Source organism: Hypanus sabinus, chromosome 12 (genome assembly GCF_030144855.1).
Source record: "Hypanus sabinus isolate sHypSab1 chromosome 12, sHypSab1.hap1, whole genome shotgun sequence".
NCBI lineage: Eukaryota > Metazoa > Chordata > Chondrichthyes > Myliobatiformes > Dasyatidae > Hypanus > Hypanus sabinus.
The window spans coordinates 54,697,605-54,711,559 of record NC_082717.1 but is presented as its reverse complement, the minus strand read 5'-3'; the positions used below and the strand labels follow the sequence as shown (position 1 = coordinate 54,711,559).

Genomic DNA, 13,955 nt, shown 5'->3' with positions numbered 1-13,955 from the left:
CAGTGTGGGGAGTAAGACAGAAATTAACTCATTTTTAAATTCTTTGTACCACTCTGCCGTATACCCATCTGATCCTGGTGACTTGCTTAATTTAATCCTACTAATTGCAGCTTTTAGTTCAACTTCAGTTATGTGAGCAGTGATCGTTCTATTTTGTTCTTTGCTTGAAGTGGATAGCTCTAGAGAATTCAGGAAGGTGTCAATTTGGGTTATGCTTCCCCCTGGAACTTAAGAATATAGAATTTTGTAAAACACTTCAAAAGCTTCTTGAATTTCACTTAGCTTGTTTTTTTTTATCATTTTTGTTCTTGGATCCCTAATGCTATGAATTGTATTTTCTGCTATCTTTTTTTTTCAGTTTCCATGCCAGTATTTTCATAGATTTAGATCCACTTTCATAATGTCTCTGTTTCAGAAGCATTAAATTTTCCCTGATTTCTTGCATAGCCAAACTATTAATTTTATTCCTAATTTTTTAAATTTCCTCGAATGTATCCTGTGTGTTTTTTCTAGTTCCTTCAGCCTATTTTGTAATTCCTCTAATGTTTTATTACTTTTTTTCTTATATTAAGATATTCCTATAATTTTCCCTCTTAAAACAGCCTTCAATCCCATAGAATGGGAGGTGAAACCACTCCATTATCATTGAATTCTAAGTAAAGATCAATTTCTTTTTTAATTTGTTCCTTAAAGTAGAGATCATTGAGTAGACTTGAATTTAGGGTCTATAGTACTCTTTAGTTGTAGGTCAAAATCAACAGATAAATATATAGGTGCATGGTCACTTACATCTATTGTCCCAAATCCACAGGTGTTTATTTTGTCTTTGTCTTTTCCAAATGTTATGATATAGTCTATTCTTGTATATACAGAATAGGGGGCAGAATAATGAGTGTAATCCCTTCTGCTGGGGAAAAGGTCCCTCCATATATCAATTAGACCAAAATCCTCAGAAAGTTTATTAACTTTCTTATGTAAGGATTTTGTTTCATAGGTTTTTCTATTCGAAGAATCTAACTTTGATTGCAATTGTAAATTTAAGTTCCCCCCCCCCCCCACATATCAGGAGACCTTCTGTTTCTGTTACTATAATATTAGTAATTTTCTGAAAGAAACTATTATCACTTCCTGGGGGTACATATATATTCAATAGAGTAACTGAATTTCTGTCTATATTCCCCCTTACCAGAATATATCTGCCCTCCTTATTTCCCATTTGGAATACTTTTTCAAAATTTAGCTTGCTTGAGATAAGAATAGCAACTCCTCTCCTATGTCCTGATTTATATGAGGAGAAAAACAAATTAGTGAAGCCCATTCTCTTTAGTTTTCCATTCTCATTATCACTTAAGTGAGTTTCCTGTAAATATACTACATGGGCTTGTTCTTTTGATTCAATCCTTTGTATGAATCAACAACCAATTTCTCCATTAATTTGTTGTATTTAACAATGAATGGATGCAAATCAAACAGAAGTTATTGTTAACACGAGATTCAGCAGATGCTGGAACTCTTGAGTGACACACAGAAAATGTTGGAGGAATTCAGCATATCAGGTGCCATCTATGGAGGGGATATCTATGCAAGTTCCAAAACCCTTCATCAGGACTGAAAAAAAAGGCAGAAGCTAGGAAGTTATTATTAGATAACTTATGACCTACTTTAGTTACAGCTGCTTTTAAGTTTTGAAACTTATTCCCATTTCTCCTTCTAGCCTAATGTGACTTTGTGTTTTTTTTGTTTTCCGTGCTGCCTGCTGGTAATTTTGGAATTCTGACAAGGATATAAAAATATAACAGCTAACAGTTAGCTCCAATGTTTTTTTTACAGCTCCATGTCACAACCTTTGCACTTAGCAAGAAATTTTTACATGGCCTGAAAACTGTGTGGCACTTAAAATTTTGTTTTATAATATGCATTCTATGCAAAGTTAGAATGAAAATTGAAAAAACACATACTTCTGATTTTATTTATTCATAAAGGGTATAATGAAATACAGTAAAACAAAGAAAATCTTTCACGTGTTGTTAACTTTTTCTAGTCTGTCTTTATTACAAATCCATTGTCTGTAAATACTCTCCAGATTAATTTCACATCTATATGCAAGATGCATTTTAAATGTTCCACTTGTTATTGGTTTCTGGATTTGATTGAATTCATAAAACTGAATCCACGTTTGCTGTCAGCACTAGAAGCTTGAAATGTTCCAGCAATGTCAACAAGAATTGACAATTCAGTAGGCTGGCATTTTATTACCAATAAGCTACTGACTTCCATTCTGTTTTCATTGTTAAAATTTGTAACAGTGTTGTAACTTGAAACTCAATGTCAAAACGTTGAAGCTCTAAAATTTCAAAGGTTGTGGTACGTTTATTATTTAGAACATTATGGATTATATTGATCTCTGTGAACTCTGCCTCAGAGGCTGAAGTTAGGCTGTCTTTAAAGAGTGTGAACCCTTGCAGAGCAAAAGGTCCCAATGGAGTGTCTGATAAGGCTCTGAAAACCTGTGCCAACCAACTGGAGGAATATTCAAGGACATTTTCAACCTCTCACTGCTACAGGCAGAAGTTCCGACTTGCTTCAAAAAGGCAACAGTTATACCAGTGCCTAAGAAGAATAATGTGAGCTGCCTAAGTGACTGTCATCCGGCAGCACTCACATCTAAGTGATGAAATGCTTTGAGAGGTTAGTCGTGACAAGACTGAACTCCTGCCTCAACAAGGACCTGGACTCACTGCAATTTGCCTATCGCCACAATAGGTCAACGGCAGATACAGTCTCAATGGCTCTTCACACGGTTTTAGACCACCTGGATAACACAAATGCCTGTCTCAGGATGCTGTCCATCAACTATAGCTCAGTATTTAATACCGTCATTCCCACAATCCTGATTGAAAACTTGGGCCTCCATACCTGCCTCTACAATTGGATCCTCGACTTCCTAACCAGAAGACCACAATCTGTGCAGTTTGGTGATAACATATCCTCCTCGCTGATGATCAACACCGGCGTACCTCAGGAGTGTGTGCTTAGTCCACTGCTCTACTCTCTACATATACATGACTGTGTGCTAGGCATAGCTCAGATACCGTCTATAGATTTGCTAATGATACATTCATTCTTGGTAGAGTCTCAGATGGTAACGAGAGGGCGTATAGGAGCGAGATATGCCAGCTAGTAGAGTGGTGTTGCAGCAACAAGCTGGCACTCAATGTCAGGAAGACGAAAGAGCTGGTTGTGGACTTCATGAAGAGCAATATGAAGGAACACACACCAATCCTCAGAGGGATCAAGAGTGGACAGAGTGAGCAGTTTCAAGTTCCTGGGTGTCAAGATCTCTGAGGATCTAACCTGGTTTCAACGTATCGATGCAGTTATAAAGAAGGCAAGACAGCAGCAGCTATACTTCATTTTGGAGTTTGAAAAGATTTGGTATGTCAACAATACACTCAAAAACGTCTATAGATGTACTGTGGAGAGCATTCTGACAGGCTGCATCACTGTCTGGTATGGGGGTGGGTGGGGGGGGGGGACTACTGCACATGATCGAAAGAAGCTGCAGAGGAATATAAATTTAGTCAGCTCCATCTTGGCCTACAAAGTACCCAGGACATCTTCAGGGAGCGGTGTCTCAGAAAGGCAGCATCCACTATTAAGGATTCACAGCACCCAGGGCCTGCCCTTTTCTCACTGTTACCATCAGGTAGGAGATACAGAAGCCTGAAGGCACACACTCAGCAATTCAGGAACAGCTTCTTTCCAGCTGCCATCCAATTCCTAAATGGACATTGCACCCTTGGACACGACCTCACTTTTTAAATATATATTATTTCTGTTTTTTGCATGATTTTTAATCGATTATACATATACTGTAATTGATTTACTTACTTATTATTTTGTTTTTTTTTCTATATTATGTATTGCATTGAACTGCTGCTGATAAGTTAAAAAATTTCACGACCCATGCTGGTGATAATAAACCTCTGATTAGCAAAATTAATTACAGGGTATTTCACAATTATGTTGTCACAGATTTCAAAATTATATTAGCATTAGATATATAAAAGAAAATTTCAGCTACACATTAGCAAAAGTTGTGCACAGGAGTATTTTAGTTACTGTGTGGCCATGCTCATGTTCAGCTCAGTGGTTGAGAAATAGTATTCCTTAAGTTACCTTACTTTACACAATAGGTTTGATAGGGCCTCACCCAATACCCAAGTTGATGCAATAATTGCCCTTGGAAGGCAACTTGATCTAATAGCATTTAGGTGAATTCTAGAGTGGAATAGAGCATCAAAAAATCATACTCAGAATGTTTTCAGTCAGTTTAAAAAACATAATTTTCAACTATTTTTGCAGGATACATTACAGGGACCTTGTGTCCCTGTGTATTCAGGCTTATTTTATGATCTGATATCCACAATATGCAACTATATATGATTGGATTACTGTGAAAATCATAGTCTATATTTTCTGTTATGAAGGTGACACACAATCAAGAGAATGTCTTTGATATGCAATGGATGGAATTAACTGACATCTCCCGTGAGGATCTTAATTCCTCGTTCAGAAAAATGGCAAATCATCTGAAAAGGCTTGTGGATGAAAGAGACGAAAAATGTGAGGTAAAAAATGGATAATCATGTCTAGAAATATTGTGTTAGTCCTGACGAAGGGGCTCGGCCCGAAACGTCGACAGTGCTTCTCCTTATAGATGCTGCCTGGCCTGCTGTGTTCCACCAGCATTTTGTGTGTGTTGTTGATAATTAATCTGTCTGAATCTTGCAAAGTGAACATGATTTTCAGGAATCATCAATTATTTTCAATATTTCATTTATTATCAATTGCTTTCCCACACTTGTATTTGTCAACAAGAAATTACGGTTTTTTAATGGATCAACAGTTATTATGAGTTAAAAGCAATATAAATTAGAGCTGAAATGGTGGGGAAAATTGAACTTTTGGCACTTGCTATAATTTTAAAGGACTGAAATTCATTTATGTCTGTTTTGTAGTACAGGTTGCTTTGGATGTGAATTAGATGGGGTAGGTGCTGAAAGGGCTCTTGTGTGTTTTCTGCTTTCTATAGACACGAAGCACTGAAGTCTCTTTGGTATAGGTGATGTGCCAAACTTTTTTGTCCCATGTAACTGGATTTATTAGATAAATATTCCCTGTTTTATATATTGAGCAGAGTGGATTTCCCTAATCTATTTGATTATTTCATATGTTTGGTGAAAGCTTTGCAGAAATCCTTTTTATATGATGTATCTAAGGTACAGTGGTCATTCAGGAGGCCTTTCAAAGAACTTTCCACTATTAGTTTTTTGAAAAGGTAGGTTAGGTTTTTGTTTGGATCAGATGTTGTATTTTTTCTGACATCTATATTTATGACTTTATTTTTCCCTCCTTTAAATTTTGTCTTTTCACCATTTAAGTTGTTGGAAAAAGTAATATGCTTATAGAACTTTGAGCACTAAATAGAGGCAGGTCTGATTATTTATGTGTAATATGTATTACCAGCACAATGTACAAGTGTAGCTACATATATAATACATACATATGTATTATACATATATAATACATATATAGCTACATACATACATGTAGCTCAACTATAATTCATTATTCAAGAAGGACATTTTAAATTTAAATGGATACTTTTCAACCATGGTTGTGCTCGCATGAAAAGTGGTCAGTTGGATTATCTGTGAGAACCAAGGAATACTGTTTCAACACACAGTTAATTTTCCTGGTCTAAAATCATTTGAGAAGGACTCACTGATAGTATGACAAATCTGATTATTGAATATTACAGTTCATAGCAAGGAATTGCTGGAGGTCTAATGCAAGCCATAAAGATTATTTTATTTTAGAGATACAACATGGAAACAGATCCAGCAAATCCACACTGCCCAATTAACATACTAACCTGTAGCTGCTCGTTTGTGACTATCTCAAAATTATGATCATAAAAGCAAGTCTGGAATTAGTTCATGAAGGGCTAGAGGCAAGGAGCAAGGGCTACTTAAAGGGAATATTCGGGTGTGCAGCATCAAATTTACAGAACATTAACTTTCCAGTAATTTTTGCAAGTACTGATGGCATTTAATTTTTTTTTTTGAATTTAGATTCCTGTAAAATAAATATTCACTTTTGGTATTACAGTGGATTCTGGTTAATGGGACCATCAGTTAATTGGGGCAGGCAGTTATTTGGGACAACTATTAAATAATAAAAACAAATTGAGAATATAATCGAGATTCCCTCCATTTATTTGGGATGCTATGCTGACAGGAGACTGTTTCTGAGCAGTTTCGCTTGTGTACATTTGTGTCGCTGTTAGTCATCACACTGTGCTAAGAGTGAACAGTTACTAAATAGCATCAATTGCGTGTGCTTATGTTACCCATTTGGGCCAACGGATGCCAATTCAAAACAAAGTGATTTTTGATCATTTTGGTTTTTTTATTTCACTTTAAAAGATTTCAGACCCTTGCCAAAATGATTTGACACTTCCTGAAAAAATTACCCTACTGGTCAAATTAAGAATATAGAATAGTACAGCAGTGTACAGGCCCTTTAGCCCATGATGTTGTGCCGACCTTGAAACCCTGCCTCCCATATATCCTCCCACCTTAAATTCCTCCAAATACCTATCTAGTAGTCTCTTAAATTTCACTAGTGTATCTGCCTCCACCACTGACTCAGGCAGTACATCCTCACCGTCATCAAGTTCCCTCTCATTGGTGAATACTGAAGAGAAGTATTCATTGAGGACCTCACTCACTTCCACAGCCTCCAGGCGCATCTTCCCATCTTTATCTCTAATTGGTCCTACCTTCACTCCTGTCATCCTTTTGTTCTTCACATAATTGAAGAATGCCTTGGGGTTTTCCTTTACCTTACTCGCCAAGGCCTTCTCATGACCCCTTCTTGTTCTTCTCAGCCCCTTCTTAAGCTCCTTTCTTGCTACCCTATATCCCTCAATAGCCCCATCTGATCCTTGCTTCCTAAACCTCATGTATGCTGCCTTCTTCCACGTGACTAGATTTTCCACCTCACTTGTCACCCATGGTTCCTTCACCCTACCATTCTTTATCTTCCTCACCGGGACATATTTATCCCTAACATCCTGCGAGAGATCCCTAAACATCAACCACATGTCCATAATACATTTCCCTGCAAAACCATCATCCCAATTCATGCGTGCAAGTTCCAGCCTTATAGCCTCATAATTTGCCCTTCCTCAATTAAAAATGTTCCTGTCCTCTCTGATTCTGTCCTTTTCCATGATAATGCTAAAGGCCAGGGAGTGGTGGTCACTGTCCCCCAGATGCTCACCCACTGAGTGATCTGTGACCTGACCCGGTTCGTTACCTAATACTAGATCTAGTATGGCATACCCCCTAGTCCATCCTGGACACACTTAACAAACTCTGCCCTATCTAAACCATTGGAACTAATCAGGTGCCAATCAATTTTAAGGAAGTTAAAGTCACCCATGATAACAACCCTGTTATTTTTGCATCTTTCCAAAATCTGCCTCCCAATCTGTTCTTCGGTATCTCTGTTGTTACCAGGGGACCTATAGAATACTTCCAATAGAGTAACTGCTCCCTTCCTGTTCCTGACTTCACTCCATACTGACTCAAAAGATGATCTTGCTACATTACCCACCCTTTCTGTAGCTGTAATAATATCCCTGACCAGTAATGTTACCCCTCCTCCCCTCCCTACCCCATCCTTTTCAAAACACTGAAATCCAGGAATATTGAGAATCCATTCCTGCCCTGGTGCCAGCCAATTTTCTGTAATGGCCACTACATCATAATTCCATGTATGTATCCAAGCTCTCAGTTCATCACCTTTGTTCCTGATGCTTCTTGCATTTGTTACGTACCCCGTAACTGGGTCACTTACCAGCAAAGATAGAGAGGTCCGTTGAAGTCTGATGGTACTATTTTTAACAGTATTTATTGATAAAAATACACAAAAATAACATCGATGCAAACATACAGATAATATACGCCATCAATACTAAATCTAAAAGCGCGGGTATAATCATAATCAATAAGAAATAGCTCTATCATTGTCTAGGGGGATAATGTATTGTCCGATGGAAATATAAAAGTCACTCAAGTTCATTCAAGCTGCAGCTTTTGGTTGGAGAGAAAACGGAGGTTTAACTTGCCCATTCCTTTTATGATGTCAATCCTTCGAGAGTCATTGGGGGCTGAATTCCCCTTTGTTGTTAGCTAAAGCCGTTCTTTTGTGGCAAGGCCCACCAATTCCGAGGCAAATGGAAAAGGACGCATGTGGCTTTCCACCGGCTTTTGCTTTTACACTGTTATAGGATTTCGAGTGTTTCTTTCGGTGCATCTGAGGGGCTGTTCCCACAGACCCTCTTTTATCCCCACTCACGGGGTCTCAGATGTCAGTCAGGTTGGGGGGGATGCCATCCCCCAACCAGCCCATGTTGCCTGATTCCTTGAGGGCATCGATGAATAGCACAGCACTCAATACACAATTCCGTCTCCAAGAGACAATAGCCGTTATCAATGGTTCCGCCTTTCGGAGGCCAGGACACATTCCAAACTCTTTGTGGATTCTGCATGTCTTTCTCTCATTTCCTGGGTCTCCTGACCTGACTTAATAGCGATCTTGTGATGCTCAAAAAGGAGGGGGGGAGCACAGGTGTAACACATTGAAGTACACGCACTTTAGCCCTTCTATCATACTACCTTTACACCCTTTATTCTGCTTCTCTTTCCTCAAAGCCTCTTTATATGTTAGATCTGGCTTTACTCCATGCACTATACTTGCAGTTCTCACATGACCTTTATCCTCCTCCACCTCACTATCTGCTCTAACATTCTGGTTCCCTTCTCCTTGCAAATCTAGTTTAAACACCCCCCCCCCCCCAGAGCAGCACGAGCCAACCTTCTCACAAGGATATTAGTCCCCCTCCAATTCAGGTGCAACCTGTCCCATTGGAACAGGTCCCACCTTCCCTGGAACAATGCCCAATTGTCCAGAAACATGAAGCCCTCCATCCTGCACCAACTCCTTAGCCACGTATTTAGCTGCATTTATCTTCCTATTTCAAGCCTCTTTAGCACATAGAACAGGTAGCAGTCCTGAAGCTTCAACCCTGGAGGTCCTGTCCTTCAACTTTGCACCTAACTCCCTAAACTCTCTTTGCAGGACCTCCTCCTTCTTCCTATCCACGTCATTGGTCCCTACATGGACCATGACATCGAGCTGCTCACCCTCCCTCTTGAGAATACGGAGAACTCAATTCGAGATATCGTGGACTCTGGCACCAGGGAGGCAACAGACCATCCAGGATTCTCGATCTCTCCCACAGAACCTCTTATCTGTCCCCCTAGCTAACGAATCCCCTATCACTACTGCTCTATTCTTTTCCCTCCTTCCCTTCTGAGCTGAGTGTCCAGTCTCAGTGCCAGTGTCGCGACCACTGCAACTTGTCCCTGGTAGGTCATCCCCACCAACAGTATCCAAAAAAAAGTATACTTATTATTGATGGGTATGGCCAGTCACCCAGCTACCTGTCTCCTGACTTTTAGGGGTGACTATCTCCCTGAAACTCCTGTCTATTTCTGCCTCTGCCTCACGAATGATCCGAAGTTCATCCAGCTCCAGTTCCAGTTCCCTAACTCGCTTTGTCAGGAACTGCAGATGGATGCACCTTTTACAGGTGTAGTTTTCAGGGACAATTGTGCTCGCCCTGACTTCCCACATACTGCAAACGGAGCATCCGACTGCCCTAACTGCTGCCTCCATTACTTACTTCTAAGTTAATTAGATTAATTAAAGTTTACCCAGCCTTACCCCTCTGGGAGCAAACTCGTCTTCAGCCCCTGCTTGCCAAAGCCTCTCGAGCCAATGCCTTCCTACTCTGTCTCCCGATACTCCATTGCCCGCTCCGTTAATCTACTCACTTTTTAAACTCTCTCGCTGTCTCACGGGCTGACCTTCACACGCTTGTGCAGTCGTGCCCCATTCAAACTGCCGAAGAAATCATTCACCTAATTCTACTCAATTGTTGGATTATGACACTATTTGTTACAGGAATGCAATGAAGACTGTCCATTATCTGCACTAGGTGTCTACACTGATTGTTCATTTACAGTCAATCAAAAGAACACACTGGAGAAATTCCTCCAATAGGAACTAAGGCACTGTTTTATAGTATTGTAGTAGTAGTACATAAGAACATAAAAAATAGGAGCAGGGGTAGGCCATCTGGCCCATCGAGTCTGCTCCGCCATTCAATAAGATTATGACTGATCTGGCCACGGACTTATCTCCACCTGTCTTTTCCCCATAACCCTTAATTCCCCTAATATGCAACAATCGATCCAACTTTGTCTTAAATATATTTACTGAGGTAGTCTCCACTGCTTATTGGGCAGAGAATTCCACAGATTCACCACTCTGGGAAAAAGCAGTTCCTCCTCATCTCTGTCCTAAATCTACTCCCCCAAATCTTGAAGCTATGTCCCCTACTTCTAGTCTCACCTACCAGTGGAAACAGCTTCTTTGCCTCTATCTAGTATTGGCAGTGTTCTAATTTGTTCTGTATTTCATTTAAGTCCATGATTTATTACTTAGTTAGACAGGTGCTTGTCTTTTTTTTTAGATCTTTTAACTATTTCCATGTAACTTGGCTATTTTGAGCCAGCTGTTTAATTGGGCCAAAATGTGCTGGTCCCGGTGTGGCTCAATTAACCAGAATCCACTGTATATAAAAATGTAGTACATGGATATAAAATTAAGTTTATTATTTATTTCCAGATAATATTGCGTCTTGCACAGGAGCGTGACTGCTCCCAGTCTCCAGTTCGTGGAATAGCTCAGTCACCTATTGGTTCACCAGGAATGCAGCGAACTGAGAGCCGACAACATCTGTCAGTTGAACTGGCAGACACTAAAGCAAAACTCCGAAGGATCAGGCAAGAGATGTAAGCATATGGATTAGAGTTGAAGATTTAAGGGCACAAGAAATTAAATATGTTGAAAATTACACAAACTTCCAGAACTGTTATTGAATGGTTAGTGAAGAATGAGGTTTATCACTGAGGATAAAATATAAATATGAGAAGTTTCTCCATTTGTTAAAAGGTTAAGCCAAATGACTGTCTTTACCTGATACAGAATAGTAATTGATATAAAAAAGAACAAGTTAAATGTATTTGAGGTTGCTTTAGTGTATAATATTCTACAAGCACAGATCTTGTTTTCCACATTTTGCTTCCTTATGTGAATGCAAGGTCTTTAAAATAGTATTGTAGGGTTGTCAGAAAACATGTGAGTTTATACAGTGCCTATAAGAAGTATTAATGCCCCTTGGAAGTTTTCATGTTTTATTGTTTTACAACATTGAATCTCAGTGGAATTCATTTGTTTTTTTTTGACACTCATCAACCAAAAAAAATACTCTTTCGTGTTAAAGTGAAAACAGATCTCTACAAAGTGATCTAAATTACATATATAAAATACAAATTAATTGATTGCATAAATATTCACCTTCACTGTCAGTATTGACCTTTGGCAGCACTTACAGCATGTATGGATAGGTCTCCATCAGCTGGACACTGCACTTTTCCCCATTCTTCTTTACAAAACTCCTCAAGCGCTGTCAGATTGCATGGTGATCATGAGTGAAAAGCCCTTTTCAAGTCCAGCCACAAATTCTCAATCGGATTGTGGTCTGGACTCTGACTTGGCCACTTCAGGACATTAAGCCATTCCTTTGTAGCTTTGGCTTTATGCTTTGGGTCATTGTCTTGCTGGAAAACAAATCTTCTCCCAAGTTGCAGTTCTCTTGCAGACTACATAAGGTTTTCCTCCAGGATTTCCCTGTATTTTACTGTATTAATTTTACACTCTACCTTCATAAGCCTTCCAGGGCCTGCTGCATTGAAACATCCCCACAGTATGATGTAGTTACCACCTTGCTTCACGATAGGGATTGTGTGTTTTTCATGATGTGTGGTGCTTGGTTTATGCCAAACATAGCATTTAGTTGGATGGCTAAAAAGCTCAGTTTCAGTTTCATCAGACCATGGAACCTTCTTCCAGCTGACTCCAGAGTCTCTCACAAGGCTTCAGATTATCAGTTAATATATAGAATATTTTAATGGGTTTTGGATTAATGCATAAAGTTTTTAAAGTTGTAGTGCAAGAGTAAAAACTAGTTCTAAGCTCCCTTATCCCCTTCTGTTGGCATTGCCTTTGCATTTCACCACAAGCAAGCACTGATGAATTAATCCAGCAGAGGCATCAGCCAAACGATAAAGTTAATATGTTATCAGATAAGTTAATGTATTATATCAGACTAGATGGAAGCTGCCACTTCCATTGAGGATGAGGCTCAATTTTTATTGTTTTTTTTTTAATTTATTTTGGTTCATGGGCGTGGCTTTGGAGGCAGAGAGGAGAGTTAGGGGTAATTTTAAGGTTTAGGAAGAGATGTGGGGGAATTAGAAATCAGTCCTGAGTCTTAAGTCTCTGCTTTCCACTTGAAGGCCAGTGATGTGAATGTGGGACATCCTGCGGGTCAGGTGGATGTCAGCCATGGACAAAGGCTGGTGCCACTTCCCCACAGTGTCATTGCTTTGTCAGCATTCCATGCGGGCAGGAGCAATGAGGGCCAATGTCTGCATTTCCAAGACTGAATCTGAGTTCACTGGAGGCCAAGTATGATGACCTGTTTTGGGGTTAAAAGACTGTGTTTGTGTGTTTGTGGAAAGGAGAAACAGAGCTTACTTTGTTTCTTTTGTTGTTTGTTGTGTTCTGTTTGTGCCAAGCATTGTGGGCATACTATGTTGGTGCTGGAATGTATGATGACATTTGCAGATTGCTCCCACCACACTTTTGTTTTGCTGGTTGTTAACGTAAACGAGGTATCTCTCTATATGTTTCAATATATGCATGATAAATAAACTTGAATCTTGAGTAATAGATTCATTGATAGAGCACGTGCAGACCATAATGCATACCATAATCATTGAATTCTTACAGAAATAAACACCAACAGGTTAGAAAATAGGCAACAAGTTAATAGTTTTTAAAACTGTATGTAAATTTAATATATGAAAGAAACAATATTATTGCATTATTAAATTAACTGAGACAGAGTTACATTAGTCATTCAAAAAGTTAACAATAAAGTGGGTACCAATCAAATAGTTTGCACTTGAAAATAAATTAAGTTGTGGGAATATATCTTTTCAAAGCTCAAAGTAAATTTATTATCAAAGTACATATATGTCACTGTATGCTACCCTGAGACACATTTTATTGCAGGCATTTGCAGTAGAACAAAGAAATACAATAGAATCAATGAAAAGCTACACACAAAGACCAACAACCAATGTGCAAAGAGGACAAACAGTACAAATACAATATTATTATTTTCAAAAACTCTACAACCCATGTTCTTGGTATTATTGATTTATTTAATAATAATAATGAGTCCATAAATTATGGAATTATTTCAGTGCTGAGGTGAGTGAAGTTATCCATACTGGTGTAGGAGCATGATATTTGAAGAGTAATAAATGTCCCTGAACCTGGTGGTGTGAGATTTAAGGCTCTTGTAATTCCTTGCTAATAGCAGCAGTGAGAAGAGAGCATGGTTTGGATCATGGGGATCCTTGTTGATGGATGCTGCTTTCCTATGATAGTGCTCCTTGTAGACATGCTCAATAGTGAGGAGGGCTTTACTTGTGATGGGCTGGGCTGTACCCACTCTGCTTCTATTTCCTTGAACAGTACACTAGAGTTTGCCAGAAGTTGCTATCATGTTGATCCTAAGAAAGGATATCTGAAAGCTAAAGCTTGACAATAGGAACCTTTTGGTATTGAACAGAAAATTGCATCAGCCTACATGGAAAAGGCTCTTTTTTGGGGTACCTAAG

At 39.0% G+C, this 13,955-nt stretch overlaps 1 protein-coding gene across 4 annotated transcripts in view; it reads left to right on the top strand.

Moving 5' to 3' along the window:
• Window positions 1-13,955, top strand: part of LOC132402897 (girdin-like) — a 284,694-nt gene that overhangs the window by 106,914 nt on the left and 163,825 nt on the right. For all 4 annotated transcript variants that reach the window (XM_059985972.1, XM_059985971.1, XM_059985970.1 and 1 more), the window contains exons 7-8: window positions 4,491-4,631; window positions 10,828-10,994. In XM_059985972.1, the coding sequence (XP_059841955.1) occupies window positions 4,491-4,631; window positions 10,828-10,994 (308 nt within the window). The remainder of the gene's footprint in view (window positions 1-4,490; window positions 4,632-10,827; window positions 10,995-13,955) is intronic.